This window comes from Pseudopodoces humilis, chromosome 8 (assembly GCF_049639895.1).
Source record: "Pseudopodoces humilis isolate 2021_Gansu_Grassland_sample_001 chromosome 8, ASM4963989v1, whole genome shotgun sequence".
NCBI classification, from domain to species: Eukaryota; Metazoa; Chordata; class Aves; order Passeriformes; family Paridae; genus Pseudopodoces; species Pseudopodoces humilis.
The window spans coordinates 26,883,988-26,902,170 of record NC_142207.1 but is presented as its reverse complement, the minus strand read 5'-3'; the positions used below and the strand labels follow the sequence as shown (position 1 = coordinate 26,902,170).

General features: G+C 37.3%; 1 protein-coding gene across 2 annotated transcripts in view; it reads left to right on the top strand.

Annotated features, from left to right (window-relative positions):
- The first annotated feature begins 1,359 nt into the window (after nt 1-1,359).
- AOX1 (aldehyde oxidase 1) overlaps nt 1,360-18,183 on the top strand; it is a 38,812-nt gene continuing 21,988 nt past the window's right edge. For both annotated transcript variants that reach the window (XM_088058948.1, XM_088058949.1), the window contains exons 1-16: nt 1,360-1,434; nt 2,367-2,424; nt 3,392-3,488; nt 5,206-5,314; nt 5,836-5,962; nt 6,827-6,888; nt 7,471-7,551; nt 8,372-8,452; nt 9,523-9,667; nt 9,832-9,924; nt 11,623-11,774; nt 12,017-12,110; nt 12,818-12,927; nt 13,770-13,954; nt 15,091-15,253; nt 16,456-16,548. In XM_088058948.1, coding sequence (XP_087915074.1) covers nt 1,375-1,434; nt 2,367-2,424; nt 3,392-3,488; nt 5,206-5,314; nt 5,836-5,962; nt 6,827-6,888; nt 7,471-7,551; nt 8,372-8,452; nt 9,523-9,667; nt 9,832-9,924; nt 11,623-11,774; nt 12,017-12,110; nt 12,818-12,927; nt 13,770-13,954; nt 15,091-15,253; nt 16,456-16,548 — 1,710 coding nt within the window. In that variant the 5' untranslated portion in view covers nt 1,360-1,374. The remainder of the gene's footprint in view (nt 1,435-2,366; nt 2,425-3,391; nt 3,489-5,205; nt 5,315-5,835; nt 5,963-6,826; nt 6,889-7,470; nt 7,552-8,371; nt 8,453-9,522; nt 9,668-9,831; nt 9,925-11,622; nt 11,775-12,016; nt 12,111-12,817; nt 12,928-13,769; nt 13,955-15,090; nt 15,254-16,455; nt 16,549-18,183) is intronic.

Below are 18,183 nucleotides of genomic sequence, written 5' to 3'. Positions count from 1 at the left end.
CTTCTACTATTTATCAACATCACCAGCTGTGTCATTAGAAACCCTCAAGAAACACCTGTTAGAACTTGTGTTCCCAGTACTGGCACTGCAGCAGAAAAACACTGTGGTTTTTTAAATGGTTGTTTCTCTCTACTGCCTGTGGTTGGAAAGCTAGAAACAGAGGCATGTGTTTTATCTCCCCAGAAAACAAATGATCTCTTTTTGGATGGGCTTAATTATTTTTTCAGTGAAGGTCCTTCTGCTCTACACAGGCTCAGATGTTAGCAGCTAGACTGCTAGGGTGTCCCAAATACAAGCATATAATTTTCAATAAAAGTAAAAGGCCTAGGGCTTTATGCCTTTATTTCTTCCATTCCTTTAGTATAGATATCTTTCAAAGTAAGAAAGGATAAAAAGGTGGCTTGAAGATACACAGAAGTTATTTTAAATAACTCTGAAATCATATTATTGCTACTGCCCTTCTTTCCTTGTTTTCTCCATTCTCACTCTTGTTGCTCAAATTGATGTTCAATAATAGAAAACAGAGAAAACTCCCTTTGTTATTTCCTAGGTTTCTTTTGTTACACAAAATGAACACATAAAAGCAGCATAAAGAATGTTGCATTGTCTTTGAGCCTTTACTATATGTGCTTGTTTTACCAGGTCATTTGATATATTAGAAGCTCTTTCCAGGAAAATGATGTAAAAGCGGCTCATGATTTTTGACATTAAAATCAATTTGTAGCCATCACCAAGAATTAGGATAATTTTGCTGAGGATAAGGTAATTTGAACTTCTTTTCATAGCTTTAAAGTTGCTTTTTCTCATGTTTACTCAATCAAATTGAAATTTTGTAGGAAATGAATTCCATATATTTTGATTATACAGAACGGGTATTTTTTTAAATATAAACTCTTGCCTGCACAAGTAGCCCTTAAAAATGGTTATGATACCTGGACCTTACTGCTGATTATTTTGTGAATGCAAGTATAACCAAAAATCCCATTGGCCTCATGATCACTACATTACTGGATTTTATCTCAATTTAAAATTACTCTTGGTGACCTTATTATAAAAACCTGGTAACAGTCCACAGTGTTTATATTGCCGTTTTGCTCTGCAGGAACACCTGTGTCCTTTGACAAAGTGTAAGGTATGGCTTAGCTTTCGAACACTTAAATAACACCTTAAAGGGTAAGTAAATAAATGTTTGCAGTCAGCTCAGGCCTGAAAACAACACCCGTGTTCCCCTCTGGGTCGGGGGTGCCGGCGGGGCGCGGGGACCCCTCGGAGCGGCCGCGCTCTCGCCGCCCGCCCCGCGGCCCCGCCCCTCACAACAAAGCGCCTCCTGCTGCACGGCTTTCCCTGCTGCTCCCGGGGCCGGGACTGCGAGCCATGGCTCTGCAAGGGACCGCGGCGGATGAGGAGCTCGTTTTCTATGTGAATGGGAGGAAGGTAAGTAAAGCTCGGAGAAAAAGGGGCTGCTGTGGCTAAAGGAGCCCCAAAGGGCACTCGCAGACTTATTCATGCGAGTGTAATCGAATCCTCACACAAACCTCCAGAAGGAGGCTGGATAGTTGCATCCCATTTTGGCTAGCTCTGCTGTGTTTAGGAGAAAAACCGTGTCAAAAATGAAGTTGACTTTCAGCTGGGTATCAGACTTGGCTGATAAGGAAACCGCGTTTTTCATTCGTATGTCTGGCTTCTCATCTTTGACGGTGTCAGGTTTTCAGAGGCACAATTGAAAGCAAAGACTCCAGTACCCAAATTTGGATTATTGACTAAGATGATATTGCAAGGGCTGGTTGTTGATCCAAAGTAACTGTACGGAACCACCTGATTTTAAGTTACCGAATAAGAAATACTGTACTCGATTAAGAGTGTGGGTCTTTCTGTTGCTCTCTGTTGTCAGTTTCTAATGGCGAGTGGAAGTTAATAAAACTAGAAAAGAAATTGCTGCTGCTAATAGCCTTACAGGTTTCCTCTACGGTTTCTTCTAGTATGTCAGAATGCCAGGGAGTCTTTAAAATCTGCAAATCATTAGTTAGTTCTTTATGCTGTCTTTAAAGTTCTGCATTTTTATTTCTAGTGTGGCCGAAGGTCAGTTCCCTCAGTATAACGTTTCACTGAGCAGCAGTTATTTTTAGTTCTTGCAAGGTGCCCTAACACTTCTTTTCTGGAAATGTATCTGTCTGAAAAGGAATTTCCAGAACGAATCTAACTCTTCTGCAGTGTTTGGCAATTAGTGTAGTTCTATAAAAGGGAACCAGAGAAAGATTCTCTTCTGGCTTTGTGAATGTAGTCTGTACCCTGAATTTTGAAAGGCCTTGGTTTCTTAATTAAACCTTTCTTTTTAAACCTTGTTTTTTTTTACTTTTTTGCTGTAGATAATAGAGAAAAATGCTGATCCTGAACAAATGCTCTTGTCTTATCTGCGAAAGAGGCGTATCCTTTTCTTGTCTGTTCCCTAAAGTCACTCATGTGAAAGCCTTATTCAAGCAAAATCCTAATAAATTTTAATTCAAGGTTTAATTACCAGATTAAAGTAAGTTGTGATTCCTTTAAGATAAATCATTGACACTAGATGATGTCTCTTTCTTAATCCAAATATTCTTCAGCTGAGCTGCTGTATTTTTAGCCTGGCTTTTTAAACACACAGAGTTACACCATCAGGCACAATAAATATGTGTCTGCATTCTCCCTGCTTCCACCTGGTAAAGAAGTCTAAAAACCTAGTGGTCAGTGTATATAAACCTTAGACAGAATAGAAATCCCAAAGCTTTGTAACAGTCTCTCTCCTGGTAAAGGGGAGATCTTGTGATGAGAACCTGAGACTGATGGAATTTTGAGGGGCAAAAAGGCATCTTACTTTTGGTGGCTTTGGAACATTAAATTAGCTGTTTGTTGATTCACAGTTTTAGGTTGGCCACTGTTCCAGATTCACAGAAATGAGTACTTTTCTCAGAAGTGTGATCTCTCAGATGAGATGCAAGGCAAATATCCTGACTATAAATGGGTCTTCTAGGAGAAACTGGGAAATTGATTTTAATGTTCCACTGGAATTTCAGATATAAAGCTGGTTTTCCCTTTAGACATTTCTTCCTTTCATATTTTCACTTGGAGAACTATTTTTCACTGCCCTTATCTGTCCCAACTTACTATTCTTCCAAAATAAACCATAATCAAATTTTCTGTTTTCTTAAGAAGAGGATTTTGGTCATGTAATTCCTTAGCTTCCATCTTGCTTTAATTGAGAATTTTGTTCCAGTATAGAAAGGAGTCCAATACATATGCTGATACCAAACTGATTCTGTGTTCATTAGGGGTTTAGGAAAAAAGATGGTCTCAAGCCTTTGAGTGGAAGGCCAAAATGGAACCAGATAATTATTTTCCCTAATGACAACATTTTCAGTCTGTCTTACAGGAACTAAGTATGGCTGTGGAGGAGGTGGCTGTGGTGCCTGCACAGTGATGATATCAACTTATGAGCCAGCTTCAAAGAAGATACGGTATCCTCAACAGAATATTTTAAAAACTGCAAAAAATTTTATTCTAGTAGTTACCATGTCCAGATATGAAACTTTAAAAGCAGACTTGTTGAACTTGTACTTAATAGTAAAATAATCTAGAGGAATGGGCAATTTAATCCAAAAAGAGAATGCTGTAAAAATTGCAGCTAATTCAGCTATATTGTAAATTTGGTGAACTATCATACTCCAATGCTTGATTTACTTATAAATACTGGCAGCCCCTGCAAGAGGTTGTAGGAGGTGTTAATTTAAGATGCTTTGTCTTGACCACTGGAATGTGGCTCCTACCTGCAGCTTTGTATGGTGGTTTAAGTCCAGCTAGTAATTGAGGACCATGTAGCTGCTCACTCATTCCCCGCAATGGGATGGGGGGAGAATGAGAAGGGTAAAAGAGAAAACTCACGGGTTGAGAAAAGACAGTTTAATAGGTAAAGCAAAAGCTGTTGGTGCAAACAAAGCAAAGTAGGCAATTTACTCACTACTTCCCATCATGAAGCAGATGTCCAGCCACCGTCAGGACAGCAGGACACCATCATCTATAATGGTTACTTGGGAAGACAGACACAATTACTGTAAAACTCCCATCCTTTCTTCTTCTTCCCACAGCTCTGTATGCTGCACATGATGCCATATGACATGGAATATGGCTTTGGTCATTTTGGGACAGCTGTCCCAGCTGTGTCCCCTTCCAGTTTCTTGTGTCCCTCAGCCTCCTCATTGGTGGGGTGGGGTTAGAGGCAGAAAAGACCTTGACTCTGTGTAAGCCCTGCTCTGCAGTAACTAAACATCCCCGTGTTAGCAGCACAACACAGCCTCGCACTGGCTGCTGTGAAGAAAGTTAACTATCCCAGCCAAAAGCAGCATACTGGCATATGATTGGTGGGAAGGTAGGGCAGGCAGAAGTGTGAGTCTTACCAAACTTTTAAAACTCAACTCCACCCATTACACCCCACCCACAAAAAGGAAGACTTTGAAACTCAAAACCAAAGTTTCGTTAAGCTAAAAATTGGAATAAATTGCTCTTAAGTTGAGGAAACTCTAATCAAATTCTTAAATGGTTACATGTCATTGTGCATTGAAGTGTTTAAATGGGGAAAAAAGCATTCCAGTTGTCCTTTTGTACAGTTACATTACGTTGGAATGCAACACAAATGAAAATGTTTAAAGTTAATGGAAGAGCTAAACTTAAAGCAGACTCCTGAAAAGAAACATTTCAATTGTGTTAAAAAACCGAATAATTTTATTAAAGTTATTAAATGCTTTGAAGAATTTTCATTTTGGTGTGTTGTTCCTATTTAGTGTGACATTTATTTTACATCAGAATTTGCTTTGGATCAGAATTTTAATTATAAATTTGCCGCAGTAATTCTTTACTTCCTTCCAATGCCTACACCAATCTTCCCTTCCCTATCTTCCTCCTCCAAAACACAGTTGACAGATTGCTTGTGGGCAAGAGAGACAAGAGGGCAATTAGAAAAGACTGAGATATTAAGGAAGATATAAATTCCATGGAATTTTTATTAGGTACATTTTTACCCAGAGGACAAGAGACATAGCTAGAAAGTGATCCCTTCTCATTCCAAATGTTAATAGTGGCTGCTTTGTAGGTATGAACTATGTTTTGATTGCCTAAAAAATAATACTCAGACTTACTAAAATGATATTCATGTTCTTTATTCTCCTTTATGTTCCAAAGACACTATTCAGCCAATGCATGTTTGCTTCCCATTTGTTCCTTGTACGGTGCAGCAGTGACTACAGTGGAAGGTGTTGGAAGTACAAAAACCAGGATTCATCCAGTTCAGGTGAGAATACAGTATCACTGTACTGATTCATTTTTTGTTTGGATGGCTTTAGTGACAGGGCATAGGAATTTCATAAGATGGTTGTTTTCCCCGCTAAATGACAACAGAGGACAACAATGGTTTCTGGTGATTGATTGATCAAGGCTGATGACATGGCTCATGATGGATCTTACTTTAATATTGACAGTGTGATCAGTTGGTATGTAATGATTGTTCGAGTGGGTCAGGCTTTGCTGTCTTTGGGCTAATGACACATCTTGGACAATGTCCCTTTGGCTCATGTTTTAGTATAAATGCCAAAAAGACAGAAGTCCACTGAGGGTTAATTAGCTTCTTTAGTAAGATGTGCCTGAACATCACACCCAAAATAATTACTCTCATTTGATATTACTTAAAGTGTTTTAATTAAAAGGTCTGATTTATTACGAAGGCAACATTTTGTAATGGCATCTCCCATTTAAGAGAGCATTCATTGCGAGATGAGTGCTGGAAGGAGTGTTGTTTGTGGTATTTCATTTCAGGAAAGACTTGCCAAGTGCCATGGCTCCCAGTGTGGTTTCTGCACACCTGGAATGGTGATGTCCATATACACTTTGCTAAGAAACCACCCAGAACCAACTTCGGAGCAGATGATTGCAGCTCTGGCTGGTAAATATGCCACTTTTTAGTTTGCAGGTGTGTTCCTGAAGCATTTCTGCAGATGCTTTGTCTATGTGAGTATACATGCCTGCATGTGTGGATGATGTACTCTTACAAACTGTGCTTCCTAGAAGAGTTGCTCTGGATGCAGGCCTTGTATTCCCTGTAATTCTTTTCCCCTGGAAAATGAAACATGGAGCTGTGGATTGCTTCAGGTGTTCAAAACATTCCCATATGTGTCTTTTGAAGTGCTTAAAATCAGATGTGTAAAAATGATGTTATATTGGAGAAGCAGCTGCATCTGAGCATCTCCAGAGTCCTTTTATATCTGGCACTGACAATGTCAGAAGCCTTGCAGGACAGGCCCTTTGCAGTAGGATTAAAACAAATAAGATAGAAAGGTATAGACTACCTTCAGTAAGGGAAAGTGTAAGCATTTATTGTAGGTAAGATAGCCCTCTGTCATCTGTTGTGCTCTAGAGTCACAGTGGAGCCAAAACATTTCCTGTTGCTGTGTGGTGAACTTAGAGGTGTAATGTGAACATCCTTCATCTCTAGAAAAAAGTTAGGGGGAAGGAGAACAACATTTTGCGTGTGTGAAGAATACTGTACAATCTCTTATTCTCCTGCGTACTGAGCTGTAGCCAGCATTCACTCTAGTGCAGATCTTAACTATTTCACACTCCCCTTGAAACAACAGCATTTTTTGTCAGGAGCTGTGAGGTCCTAAGTCTTGTGACACTGTTCTATTTTGTCTTTCTGAGAGCTAACACTTCTTGAGCTTCAAAAACACAAGACTCACATAAAGAGATGACATTCTAAAGCCACGGGTTTTGGAGCAAAGCTTTTTCTGACTTGATTTCCTTCCTTCAGGGAACTTGTGCCGCTGTACTGGATACAGGCCAATCCTAGATGCCTGTAAAACTTTCTGTAAGGTAAGAAGTAGCAGCAATAAGATTGCTAGATTGGTGTCATCAATGTATATGCATAGACAAGCCATCAAGATTTTCATTAAAATCTTCCCTCTGTTTAAAAATGTCATTCTAAGTAAATGGCCTAACCTGTTACAAAAATTGATTAACACAAATTAACACAGTGTCTAGCCTGGATTATGAAGAGTAATCTGAAGTAACTCCACGTGTTTTACTGTGGGATAGTACTGGCATGAATAAAAGCAGAATTTCATTCCATGTTCTTAGTAAATTTATCATGCAATGTGTCAGAAACTTACAGAGGAGAAATGGGAGTGAACTGTTGGTAAGGGGAACAATACAGACTATCTACATCTGCTCTCACAATGTCAACTGAATTCTACATAGTAGGAATTCTTTTGTAGTAAGGACTTCAACATCTGATGATTTAAAATTATTTTTTTAATATCACTCCTTTAACACTTAATCCTTCTAATTTGACTTGTTATTAAACTTAATCTTTATTGAAATACAGAGTCACTCTTATGAGCTTTAACTCATTACCATTCTGGGTAGTATTTCACTAATGGGATATTCCTATTTTAGGAATCTATTTGTTGTCAAAGGAAAGCAAATGGAAAATGTTGCTTGGATCAGGAAGATGACTTGTTTGACAATAAAGAGAAGGTAAAGTTTTAAATATATTACTGACCCTACTTCAATATAAAACTTAGAGAAAGAATATTGCATAGAGTATTTAATAAATAAATTATTATTCCTCACAAGAAATTTAGAAATATTTTGAAAAATTGAGGATTCTATAGGTATATTTGTACGAGGAGGCAGTGATGTGTCAGATTGTTTATATAAGGTAGTTTGGCTCTCCAGAGCTGAGACTTGTACAGCTCTTCAGATTCAGTAATATTAATAGTCTGAGCTCTGCCAATACAGTGAGAATTATTTTGTGCAAGACATTAGGGCATATGTAAAATTTGCTTAAATCAATGATCAGTGATGCTCTAAGTAGTGGTCTTTTAGGAAAACTGCTGACTTGAGTCTAAAGAATTGATACACTCTTAAAAATTAGAGCTATGATTGTGATTTTATGTGAAACCTCTTATCCATACAAATATTTCACCTTGTTCTCAATTTTCTTTCAGTAGTATCTGATCTACTTCTTTCGGTTTTGAGTACTTTAGGTTGGCATGAAACTACTTTGTTATAGTAGAACTACAGGAAGCCTGTATTTAGTCCTTCAGTTGCTTGCTTCTGCACTGACATTTGTGTTAGCAGTAAAATTTGAGAAAATGTTATGAACACTTCTTTCACCTCAGCACTTCCAAATGGTGCATGTTGATTTAACAACAAATCAAATGATAATGAAATGACTGATTTTTACTGACTTCAGTGGCAGTCTCCTGGTTTGGTTTTGCTTTTGTTTTTATTGTTGCTGTATAAAAGTAATGATGAGAGAAAATTCTTGGTCTTTGCTTGTCTTCTTTTTAAGGTCTCCACCAGCCTGTTTTCAACAGATGAATTCCAGCCCTTAGATCCCACCCAGGAGCTTATATTCCCTCCAGAACTAATGGTACCTTTTGCTGCTTATAGACTATTCTGATGCTCTGTTCAGAATTAATTCTTAAGTTCTGCTTAGCAGTAATTCATCAGAAGAAATGTCAAAACATTTTCATGTTATTATACTCCTTTTTGGTTTTTTTCCCAGTAAGCTTACTGTATATTCACATACCAAAAAAGTCATATTGGGAAAATGAAGTTGCAGAGTTAAGTGTTAGGTGAGAAGATAAAGAAACAACCTAAACTGGGTTTTCAGTCCAGCAGCTGAAGTTACAAATACTTTGCAGTAAACTGAATGGCAAACAATTTTTAATACTGGAAAACAATTTTGTGGCTAAATAGTTTTGTTAGTGTGTTCTCAGATAGCCACCCAGATCAGAGTGTGTTTAACCCTCGTGATTAAAGCATGCCAAAGATATAAACTGCTGGAATGGAAAGTGTTATAATAATCCTTCATTATTTACAGCAGTATTTGCCCTAGAAAAACTGAAAGCTGCTTGTTTTACTCTATTGTCAGTGTAGAAATTCAAAGCCAGGTTCTCTATAGTTAGCTGACTAGCTTTCTGGAGAAAGTTTGATGACTAGAACATGAGTTCTTGGCTGTGCATTTGTACCAGCACTGGTTCACAAGCTATTTCCAAGTGATCAGTGAACAGTGCTAGAACAGCCAGACACCTAAGTGCATGCAAAATCTAGAAGGAGATGCTGCTGTCAGTGTCATGGATGCTCTCCAAGCAAGCTAAGTGGACAAATACCTCCGTACATATTTTTTATCACTTTTCTAACAGTTTTAGCAATTGCAGGATCTAGTCCTGCATATTTTGCTAGGGGACTGTTTATTATCAATCTTGTTTATCAGTCCATTGGAATTACTTGAAGACATTTCACCTACACAGTCTCAACTTTCATCACTTTGCAGAGAGCCAGCATAACATTTCTGTCTCCTTTTTGTCCAATTTTAAAGGATTATGTAGAATTGCTGTTGTTTAAGAACATTTTGGACTTTCAGTCTAGTGTATCTATTAGACCACACTTCTGTCTGTATGTCTATAAATATTTAAATCTGCCATGTTCCTCCATCAGAGAATGGCAGAAAATCAGCCAAAAAGAACTCTGGTTTTTCATGGGGAGCGAGTAACGTGGATTTCTCCTGTAAGCTTGGATGAACTGCTGGATCTGAAAGCCGCCCACCCTAAAGCACCTCTTGTGGTTGGGAACACTGGTGTGGGTATGTTTGTGATCAGAATGGCTCCTGTTGTTGTTTTTGCTTTAGTTCCGGTGTGCATGAGAGGAGTGGGGTTACATTTGTCCTTTTTGCATCTTCATCATCCCACTATGTGGGAGTTGTCGTTTTGGAAAAGCCTTTTGCCTAAGTCTATTCCTATCTTGTAGGACCTGACATGAAATTCAGAGGTGTGTTCCATCCAGTTCTTATTGCTCCTGCAAGGATCCCAGATCTGAATGTGTTGAAATACACAAATGATGGTCAGTAGACTTTACTTTTTTCCTAAGTAGGAGATTTCTTTGCAGTAAGGAATGCTGCACCATTCCAGAGTGCTGACCGTGTGAAGTGCTGTGCAACTCATTCCTAAGCATGCTTGGCTCTTTCCCAGGTCTAGGGGGCTGTTGCCAACATCACAGTGCAGGATGACTTTGTCTTCATGACGCAGTGCAGAACTGACCAGCAGTATTTTTTTGGGCTTTAGTGCAAGGGTGATTATTCTGGTAGTACTGGTTCTGGAGCTCAGTCATGCAGGCTCTGCTGAGTAGCAGAGAGAGACCCATACAGAACCACAGGGAGAGTTAGCATGTGGCATGCTTGGTTATGTTAGAAAAAAGGCTGTGATTAAACTGGCATAGCTGATATGCATTAACTAATCTTGTTCTCAATCATAACAGCATTGATTAGAATAGGTTAAAAAGTTTGTACCTCAACTTACATGCTTATAATAAGCATGGAAGTTTTTTTTAGTTAGACTAGGTTTTGGATTTTAAATAAATTCTGGTGGATTAGAAACACAACTAGAAATAGGTTTCAACTTACTATAATAGTCTAAAATAATTGAATAAAAATTACCCTATACAAGCTTATAGCCTTAAAATTTCAATGAAAGTCATATTTGATGAAATTACTTGCTCTATGCCCAAAGCCACTTTTTTTAAGTGGTGAACTGTGTTTGATAGTTCTGTCATTGCATTTACTATATCTATTTTATTTCAGATCAGTCATTCAATTTTATTCAAAGACTAGTTTTTCTTAGCTGAAAAGTAGTTAGGAGAAGCTGGGAGAACGCTAACTGCTTCTTTAAAGTGTGTAAATAAAACCTAGGTATTCAAAGCTGAGACTTACTAGTTCTAAAACAAGAAATATGAAGTTTAACTTATCAGCCAGAAATAGCATTTCCTCTCTTTAATCAGATATAAACGCAAAACATGTTTTGATTAAGTTTTTCTTTTAGATACACAAAATTTAATATTGCTTTGCTTGAGTAGAATTCATTAAATTTATTTATATTTTCATTTATACATTAAATTGAATTCCAGTATTCATTGAAAACATTCATATATTATGTAAATAATTATTTTTAATAGAAGGGAACTGTGTACCATTTAAAAAAATTCGAAGTATAATCTTACAATAAAACTTAAGTAAATGCATATGAGTTGTCTTTCTAGTGGGAAAAAGAATACTATTTTCATTGCTAGGGCTATTTGAGTCTTTGCTGCCAATGCTACCTACCCACACCTTAGAGGAATAACTAAAATGTATATATGCAAAGCAAGATCAAATTAGGATGAAAATCGTACTTAAAAATAGGAAGACTCTGTTAAAAGTATTTTGAAGCTGACTCATCTTTGTGTGAAGTGTCTCCTAAATGTTTACTCAGTCAAAGCATGGTGCAAGGGAAGCAGTTGGAATGTGCAGCTGGAAGCAGAGAAGGGATTTCCCTTCTTCAGAGAAGGCAGAAGAGCTGAGGTATTAGTTCAATTTCATAATTTCTGGGGATTTTACCCTCAGTCTCCTGAAATGAAAGGTTCCAGTTCCTTTAAAATGCAAAGGCCCATCTCCTTTTATCTGCCTTAGCCCATGTGAGGTGTCCTAACTCTACAGTCTGAACACACTTTCAAACCCAGGCAATAAAGCAATGCATACATTACACTTTCATAATCTTTTGGTTACAGGATTAACTCTGGGAGCTGCCTGCAGCCTCTCTCTAGTGAAAGACATCTTGACAAATGCAATTGCCGAGTTCCCTGAAGAGAAGACAAGGGTTTTCTGTGCAGTCTTGCAGCAATTGAGAACTCTGGGCGGAGAACAGATAAGAAATGTTGCTGTATGTTGGGAATTATTTGCAATTATAGTTTGAAAAAATTGTAACAGATGTGAAATTGGTCCTCACCACATGTAGAATTTGCATTTTTAATTTTGATTTTGCCATGAATTTTCTATCAATACCTCTTTTTGTAGCTTTCAATATGTATAAATGTACATATAGTTAGCATGTCATATTGTCACTTAACATAAAGATGTGACGATCATAGAGAAAGGTAACATAAACTGCTTTATTTTTTCAAGTCATTTGGTGGAAACATCATAAGTAGAAAATCGACATCAGACTTGAATCCTGTTCTGGCAGCCAGCAATTGTGTGCTCAATCTTGCTTCAAGAGGTAGGAGAAGATAGCCTGTCTCTGTAGCATAAATGAGGTTTTAAGTGTTCAAAGGGCTCTTAGAGATTTAGGTTTCTTGCAGAATTTTGTCATCTTCCCTTCTGAAAAATTTAACTTTAAAATTTAACTTTAGAATAACAAGTATGGTCACTTTTAGAATAAAATATCAAAAACAAAAAGGAAGAAGCAATAGCATTTATTTCTTTCTGGACTCCTGGAAATGTTCATAATCTCAGGAGAAAAGCAAACAAAGAAAAGAAGAAATGAACCTAAAAACTAAACAACAAAAGCCCCACCCTCCTAATAATTTTTCCTTTTACAGCAGTTGTTTATCACTTAGTTTACTTCCTCATTTTTTATGTTTTAGAATGAAAGGTAGTTATGACAGCAGCTGCAGAGATTTGGAATAGATTGACAGGAGTGAGGGTGGGATCATTATGGCAGTATCTGAAGGGAAGATTACAGAATGGGGATTGACCTCTGGGTAATTTTTTATGAATCTGGTATTATGATGTTATGGAAGATGGAGCAACCATTTGAATTTATATAGCATATCACTGTTAATTTTTATGTAAGCTCTGTAGTGGTTATTTGTTCAGGAAGGTAGCAGGTATTTATTGCCAATTAAAATACTGTTGATGTGTTGATTGCACAATTGTATGGAACTTTCTGGATTTGGGATTTTTTAAATTTTTTTATTTTTTTAGGACAAAAGAGACAGATTCCTATGAGTGATATTTTTGCAGATGGAGTTGGTAACAATGCCATTGCACCAGAAGAGGTCTTAGTCTCTATCCATATTCCTTATTCTAGGAAAGTAAGTTATTAGTTTGTTTAGATTTGCTTTATGCAGAGTTAGACTATGAAATAAAGAGCAGGAGGGGGCATAATCCATCTGTTTAAACTAGCACTGTTACTGCTCACTTTCTGAATTCCTTACATTCAGTGCCATATCTCCCATTTTCAGCCAAAAAGCACAATTCAGCAGGTATCTGGTGATGCTATATAAAGAGTAATATTCAAACAAAAGTTTGCCCTAAAATGATGGGGGCAATAGCAGCTGTCTAGATCCCCTACAGAAAGGGGTCTTGGACAAAGTTGCCATTGTGCTCACCAAATCAGGCTCCTCACTTGCGATATGGCTGGCATCAAATAGGTAAAGCATTGACATCTCCTGAGGATTTTTCTTTAAAATGGGATAAGACTGGATGTATGTGGTGGTTCCATAAATGTTTTTGAACTGAATAATAATCTTTAACTGATACTGGGTTTGCAAGAGTGGATATGGGATCTTGCAAGATCCCATATTGCAAGAGAATTCTGGATTATGTTATCTGAATAGTGAAGTATGGCTATACCTTGAAGCCTCTAAACTTGTGGTCTTCTTATAAATACAACTCTACAAGATCCCTGCCTTCCAGTTATCTACTATGAAAAATCTAGGTCATCTAAACTGTATAGGTGATGGAGGATTGGGTATGAGCAGCTAGAAAATCAAAGATGGTAAAGCTACTGAAAGGTCAAGAGACGAAAGTGCATGGTCTTGAATGCTCAGGAAGTTGTGCTCTTCATTTTTTTGTTCTCTTGCTTCACATAGTGCAATATCAGGTTCTACTTTCAGCTACTTACATGTCTGCACTTCTGTCTGATCTTGCTCAGGGGGAATATGTCGCTGCATTTCGACAAGCACCAAGACGGGAAAATGCTCTTCCAATAAGCAATGCTGGGATGAGAGTCCTTTTTGAAGAGGGAACAGACATTATAAAGGATCTAAGCATTTTCTATGGAGGTGCTGTCTTGACAACAGTCTGTGCAAAACAGACCTGTCAGACACTTACTGGAAGGTAAAATTTCCCTGTCTTGTCTGTGTCTCTGAACAAATGGACTTTGAAAGCTTGGGTTCATGTTCCTTGGGACATGAAAGTACAGAAAGATTTCATTTGCCTGACCAATGTTCAGGTAAATGATCAAGCCTTAATGATGAATTTTCAGGATTGTTACATTTTGGAGTTTGCACATGAAATGCAACTCCAGTGTGAATTATGCAGAGGGATAAGAGAGATGAGCTGTGAGATAGGTGGGTGAGATATACATCACTCAGTTGTGCACCTAAACCCAAGTATGGGTAAATTAGTCTGTATCCCATACATTTGATAATACTCTCATCAGTGTTCTTGAGTCCTTCAGCTTGTCTTTAAAAGATACAAAGTTTGAGAACTTTAGATGTGCCCAATAAAGTTAGAAGCACAAGTCAAGTCTTCACCTTTTCAATTACTCTTCAGCTACAGGGTCCAAATAATTTCTGGAATTAGTCCCTGACTTTCCCTCCCAGTTTGCAGCACCTTTCCAAGTTTTGGAGGAAAAAAATTCCAAATTCAAGCAGCATAAAAACAACACTAAATGAAGCCCCACTGGCCTGGTTTTCCATTTAATATGCAACTGTTTCATTAGTTGAAGTGCTCATTATTTTTTGATGCTTTACATGATTAAATTTAGTCTAACAGACTGATATTTTGGTATCCGCAGTTGTGTAACTGTGGAGAAGTAAGAGTGTTGAGATACTTGAAGAAGACAGCTTCCTCAGGAAATGTACAGCTAATTAGATCCCTTTAAAGTAGCTACATTTTGCATCTGTATCTTTATCTACTTTTCTTTAAATATGGGATAATATCTGCAATATGGTGAGAATCTGTAAGACTGCTAAAGCAGCTTTAAAGCTGTAATAGGGCTTGTTTAATTATGTATTTGTTTATTTAAAAATGCTGGCGTAGCACTTAATTCAGTTTACTTATGGGAGCTCAACTCTGTGAGCAACATTGATCTACACTGTTTTTAAAATTGCAGATATTATTAGAATCAATATTTTGGCTTCATTGTGAGCAGGATTATGTCTGTGGTTGATGGTACACATATATTACTGCAATCTGTATTTATTTTTTATTAGTCCTGGTCTGATTGTGTCTATTATTCTTCCTAACAGACACTGGAATGAACAAATGTTGGATGAAGCATGCAGACTAGTTCTTAAAGAAATGGCTCTTCCAGGCTCAGCTGATGGTGAAAATGTAGACTATAAGAAAACTTTGATGGTCAGTTTCTTCTACAGATTTTTCCTGGAAGTATCACAATCATTAAAGACAATGGTAAATTACTTTATAGAATCATAAAATCATGGAATATACTGAGTTACAAGACACCCATCAGGACCATTGAGTCCCACTCCTGGCCCTGCACAGGACACCACGGGAGTCCCACCCAAGTGCCTGATAGCATTGTCTAAATGCATTTGGAACTCAAGCTAGGGGCTGGGACTACTACTCTGGGGAGCCTGTTCCCACTCTCTGGGTGAAAAATCTCTCCCTTCCTGGCTTCATGACATTTCCTACAATCCTACCACTGGTCAGCAGACTGAAGAGGTGGGTTCCTACCTTGTGAAGATGTTGAAGACCTCAGTGAGGTCTCCCTTGAGTCTCCTCCAGGCTGAGCAAACCAGGCATTACCCATGTCTGCTCTTGTGCCAGCAAATAAAAGGAGTGTTCTTGCTATATGTTAGTGCTTGCAACTTGTACAGTGTGCTAAATCATTCTCTTTGGTGTTTGGAGCTATGCAAAAATCTGGGTGTTTAACTCCCAAAGAGACTGATAGAGACAGCCCATTTAACTTTTATGTGCTCAGATATCTTTACCGTGGACATTAGGCTTTAAAAGACATTTGAGTAATATTAATACAACATTACACCAGTAGCAAGCTCCCAGACCCAAAGAAAATATACAAGAGATCTTACTCTGTCTATAGTTCAAAACACAAATAGATTAAATGGCAATAAAGAATTTGGAAAAAATCTGTAGATGTTAAACCAGCCCTCCTTCTTGTATGAGCTGTTGATGGGGAGATGAGGACACTAAAATTTCACTTGACAAGACATTCTAGGTGTAATTTACAGGTTTTTTTGTCTTAAATATTGTTATAGAGAAAAATATCCCTTTTACATTTTTCTTCTGTGTTACCTTGAGGTCTTTCCTCTAAATTGCCATTACTAGGTAATTGTTTATTACCAGGAGTGATTCTGAGCCAGTTTTGATCAGATCTCAAAACAGAGGTCTTCTGTCTGTCCCTACTTTTGTTGCTTACTTTAAAAAGCATATTTGTTGAATCCAATATATTTTCAAATATTATTTAGTGATGTCTAAAGCCCCTACATTGTTTTCAGATTATTTTTTTTAGAGCCTTTCTAGTTTGAGCCTGGTAAGCATTTCCTGTATGAAGATTTTGTTTGATGTTTGTTGGCTTTTTTAATTGTAATGTACAAAATGTGAGTTTTAGTTGTAATTCACTTACTTTTCAGGATCCTTGCCATTTTCCTGGCATACCTATGGAATATGGGAGTATCCTACAAGATTTCAAAACCAGAATGCCCCAGAGTATCCAAATATACCAGGCAAGTGATTTCATTCTGACACTGTGTGCTTTATAAGACTAGGTAAAGTCACAATTCAAGCATGAGCCTTGATGTGAAGGTCAGGTACAGATTTTCCAAAGGACTGGAAGCAAGAGGGTTTTAGTGGTTGATTTTAACTGTATCTCATTTGGAGAGCCCTTGTTTTTAAAATTAGATTCTGGGGTATACTCACTTCTTCTAGACATTTCTTTGATAAATATGCTAAGCAAACTCCATTGTCAGACTGCTTAAAATTGGTTTATTGCAGTGTGCAACACAGTTAGAAAGAAATTAAAACAAAAAAATATTGCAAAGCTAAGGTATGGAATATATATATATATATATATATAGTGTAGCATAGCTATGGTGTTGTTTGTTGTCTCAAGATCTCAGGGAGCTCTTAGGTCTTACTGTAGATTTGGGAATTAAGATGGTGTGTGATGGTTGTGTGCTCTAATCAACACAAGCAGGTTGTCCTAAATCAACAGCAGAGAGCAGCAAAGAACACCTTTGGTATTTTCTGAGCTCATCATATAAATAGTTCCTGGTGGAAACACCTACAATGATTTTTGATATTTTGGCGCCCTCAATACGCAAGTCAAAATACCAACTTTTGAAAACCTAAAGAAAAATTCAGATGAAATATAGGTAAATTTTTGTTTTACTTTTAAGTTTTGGATATTCCCTAGAAAAACACTTTAGCTTTAAATACTTTAACTTTGTTCAAATTATCTTAAGTTTCCTTCAGAGTGTTTATTATTATTCTTATTAAAAATAAAGACAACAGGCAATAAGAGGAGCCAGGATCAAGGGAACTGTGTTTCTCTGTGACTTTTCCCCAGTTTTTTCACCATCTGTGATAAAGTAACTGAACATCAGAAATAGAAACAATTTGTTACTCAGATCAATTGGCACTGAGTAATAAGAGATTAGAAACCCAGAAAATTTGAGTTTTTCCACTTTAAATTTCTATTTAGATTTTGTAAGGCCATATTTTTTGTCTGCACTCCTTCATTTGGATTTTGTTAAGCTTTTAAAATAAAGATAAAAAAAAAAAAAGTTTATCCTGAAATCCAAATACCTTGTCATTCTTTTGTGGAAATGTTGAAACATCCATTTGAGGAGCTTTAGGCAGTAAAGTGAAGAGTGTTTGTTCTTGACTTTGTGCCAATAACAGACAGTGTGCCAGAAAGTGCAGGAAGGAGAAGTGTGTAGCCTGAGCACCTGTGTGCTGGAAGCTTTAGAAGTAAAAACATTTTAAGTTGTAAGCAATTAGCTAATTCTGAATATAGAAAAGGAAAAAAGTTAGCATGAATACCAGCACAAAAAATTGGAAAGGTGTGCTGGAATTTGGCAACATTAGTTGATGTGGCAGATTTAACAGGAAACACTGAATTAATTTTCAGAAAATCTTAGCAGAGTAAGATTATTAAGACACTAAATTCATACACAGGCGCAAGGAAATAATTGGGAAGAAAATATTTAGGCAGTATTTTGTCACTGACTTACAGTGAGGAAGACAAATCCTAGAAATCATTGCAAATAGCTCACAATACACCACCTGATACTGATAACGTTCAGAGCAGAATCTTGTGAGAATAATTCAGAAAATTATCAAAGCTTCATGACACCATT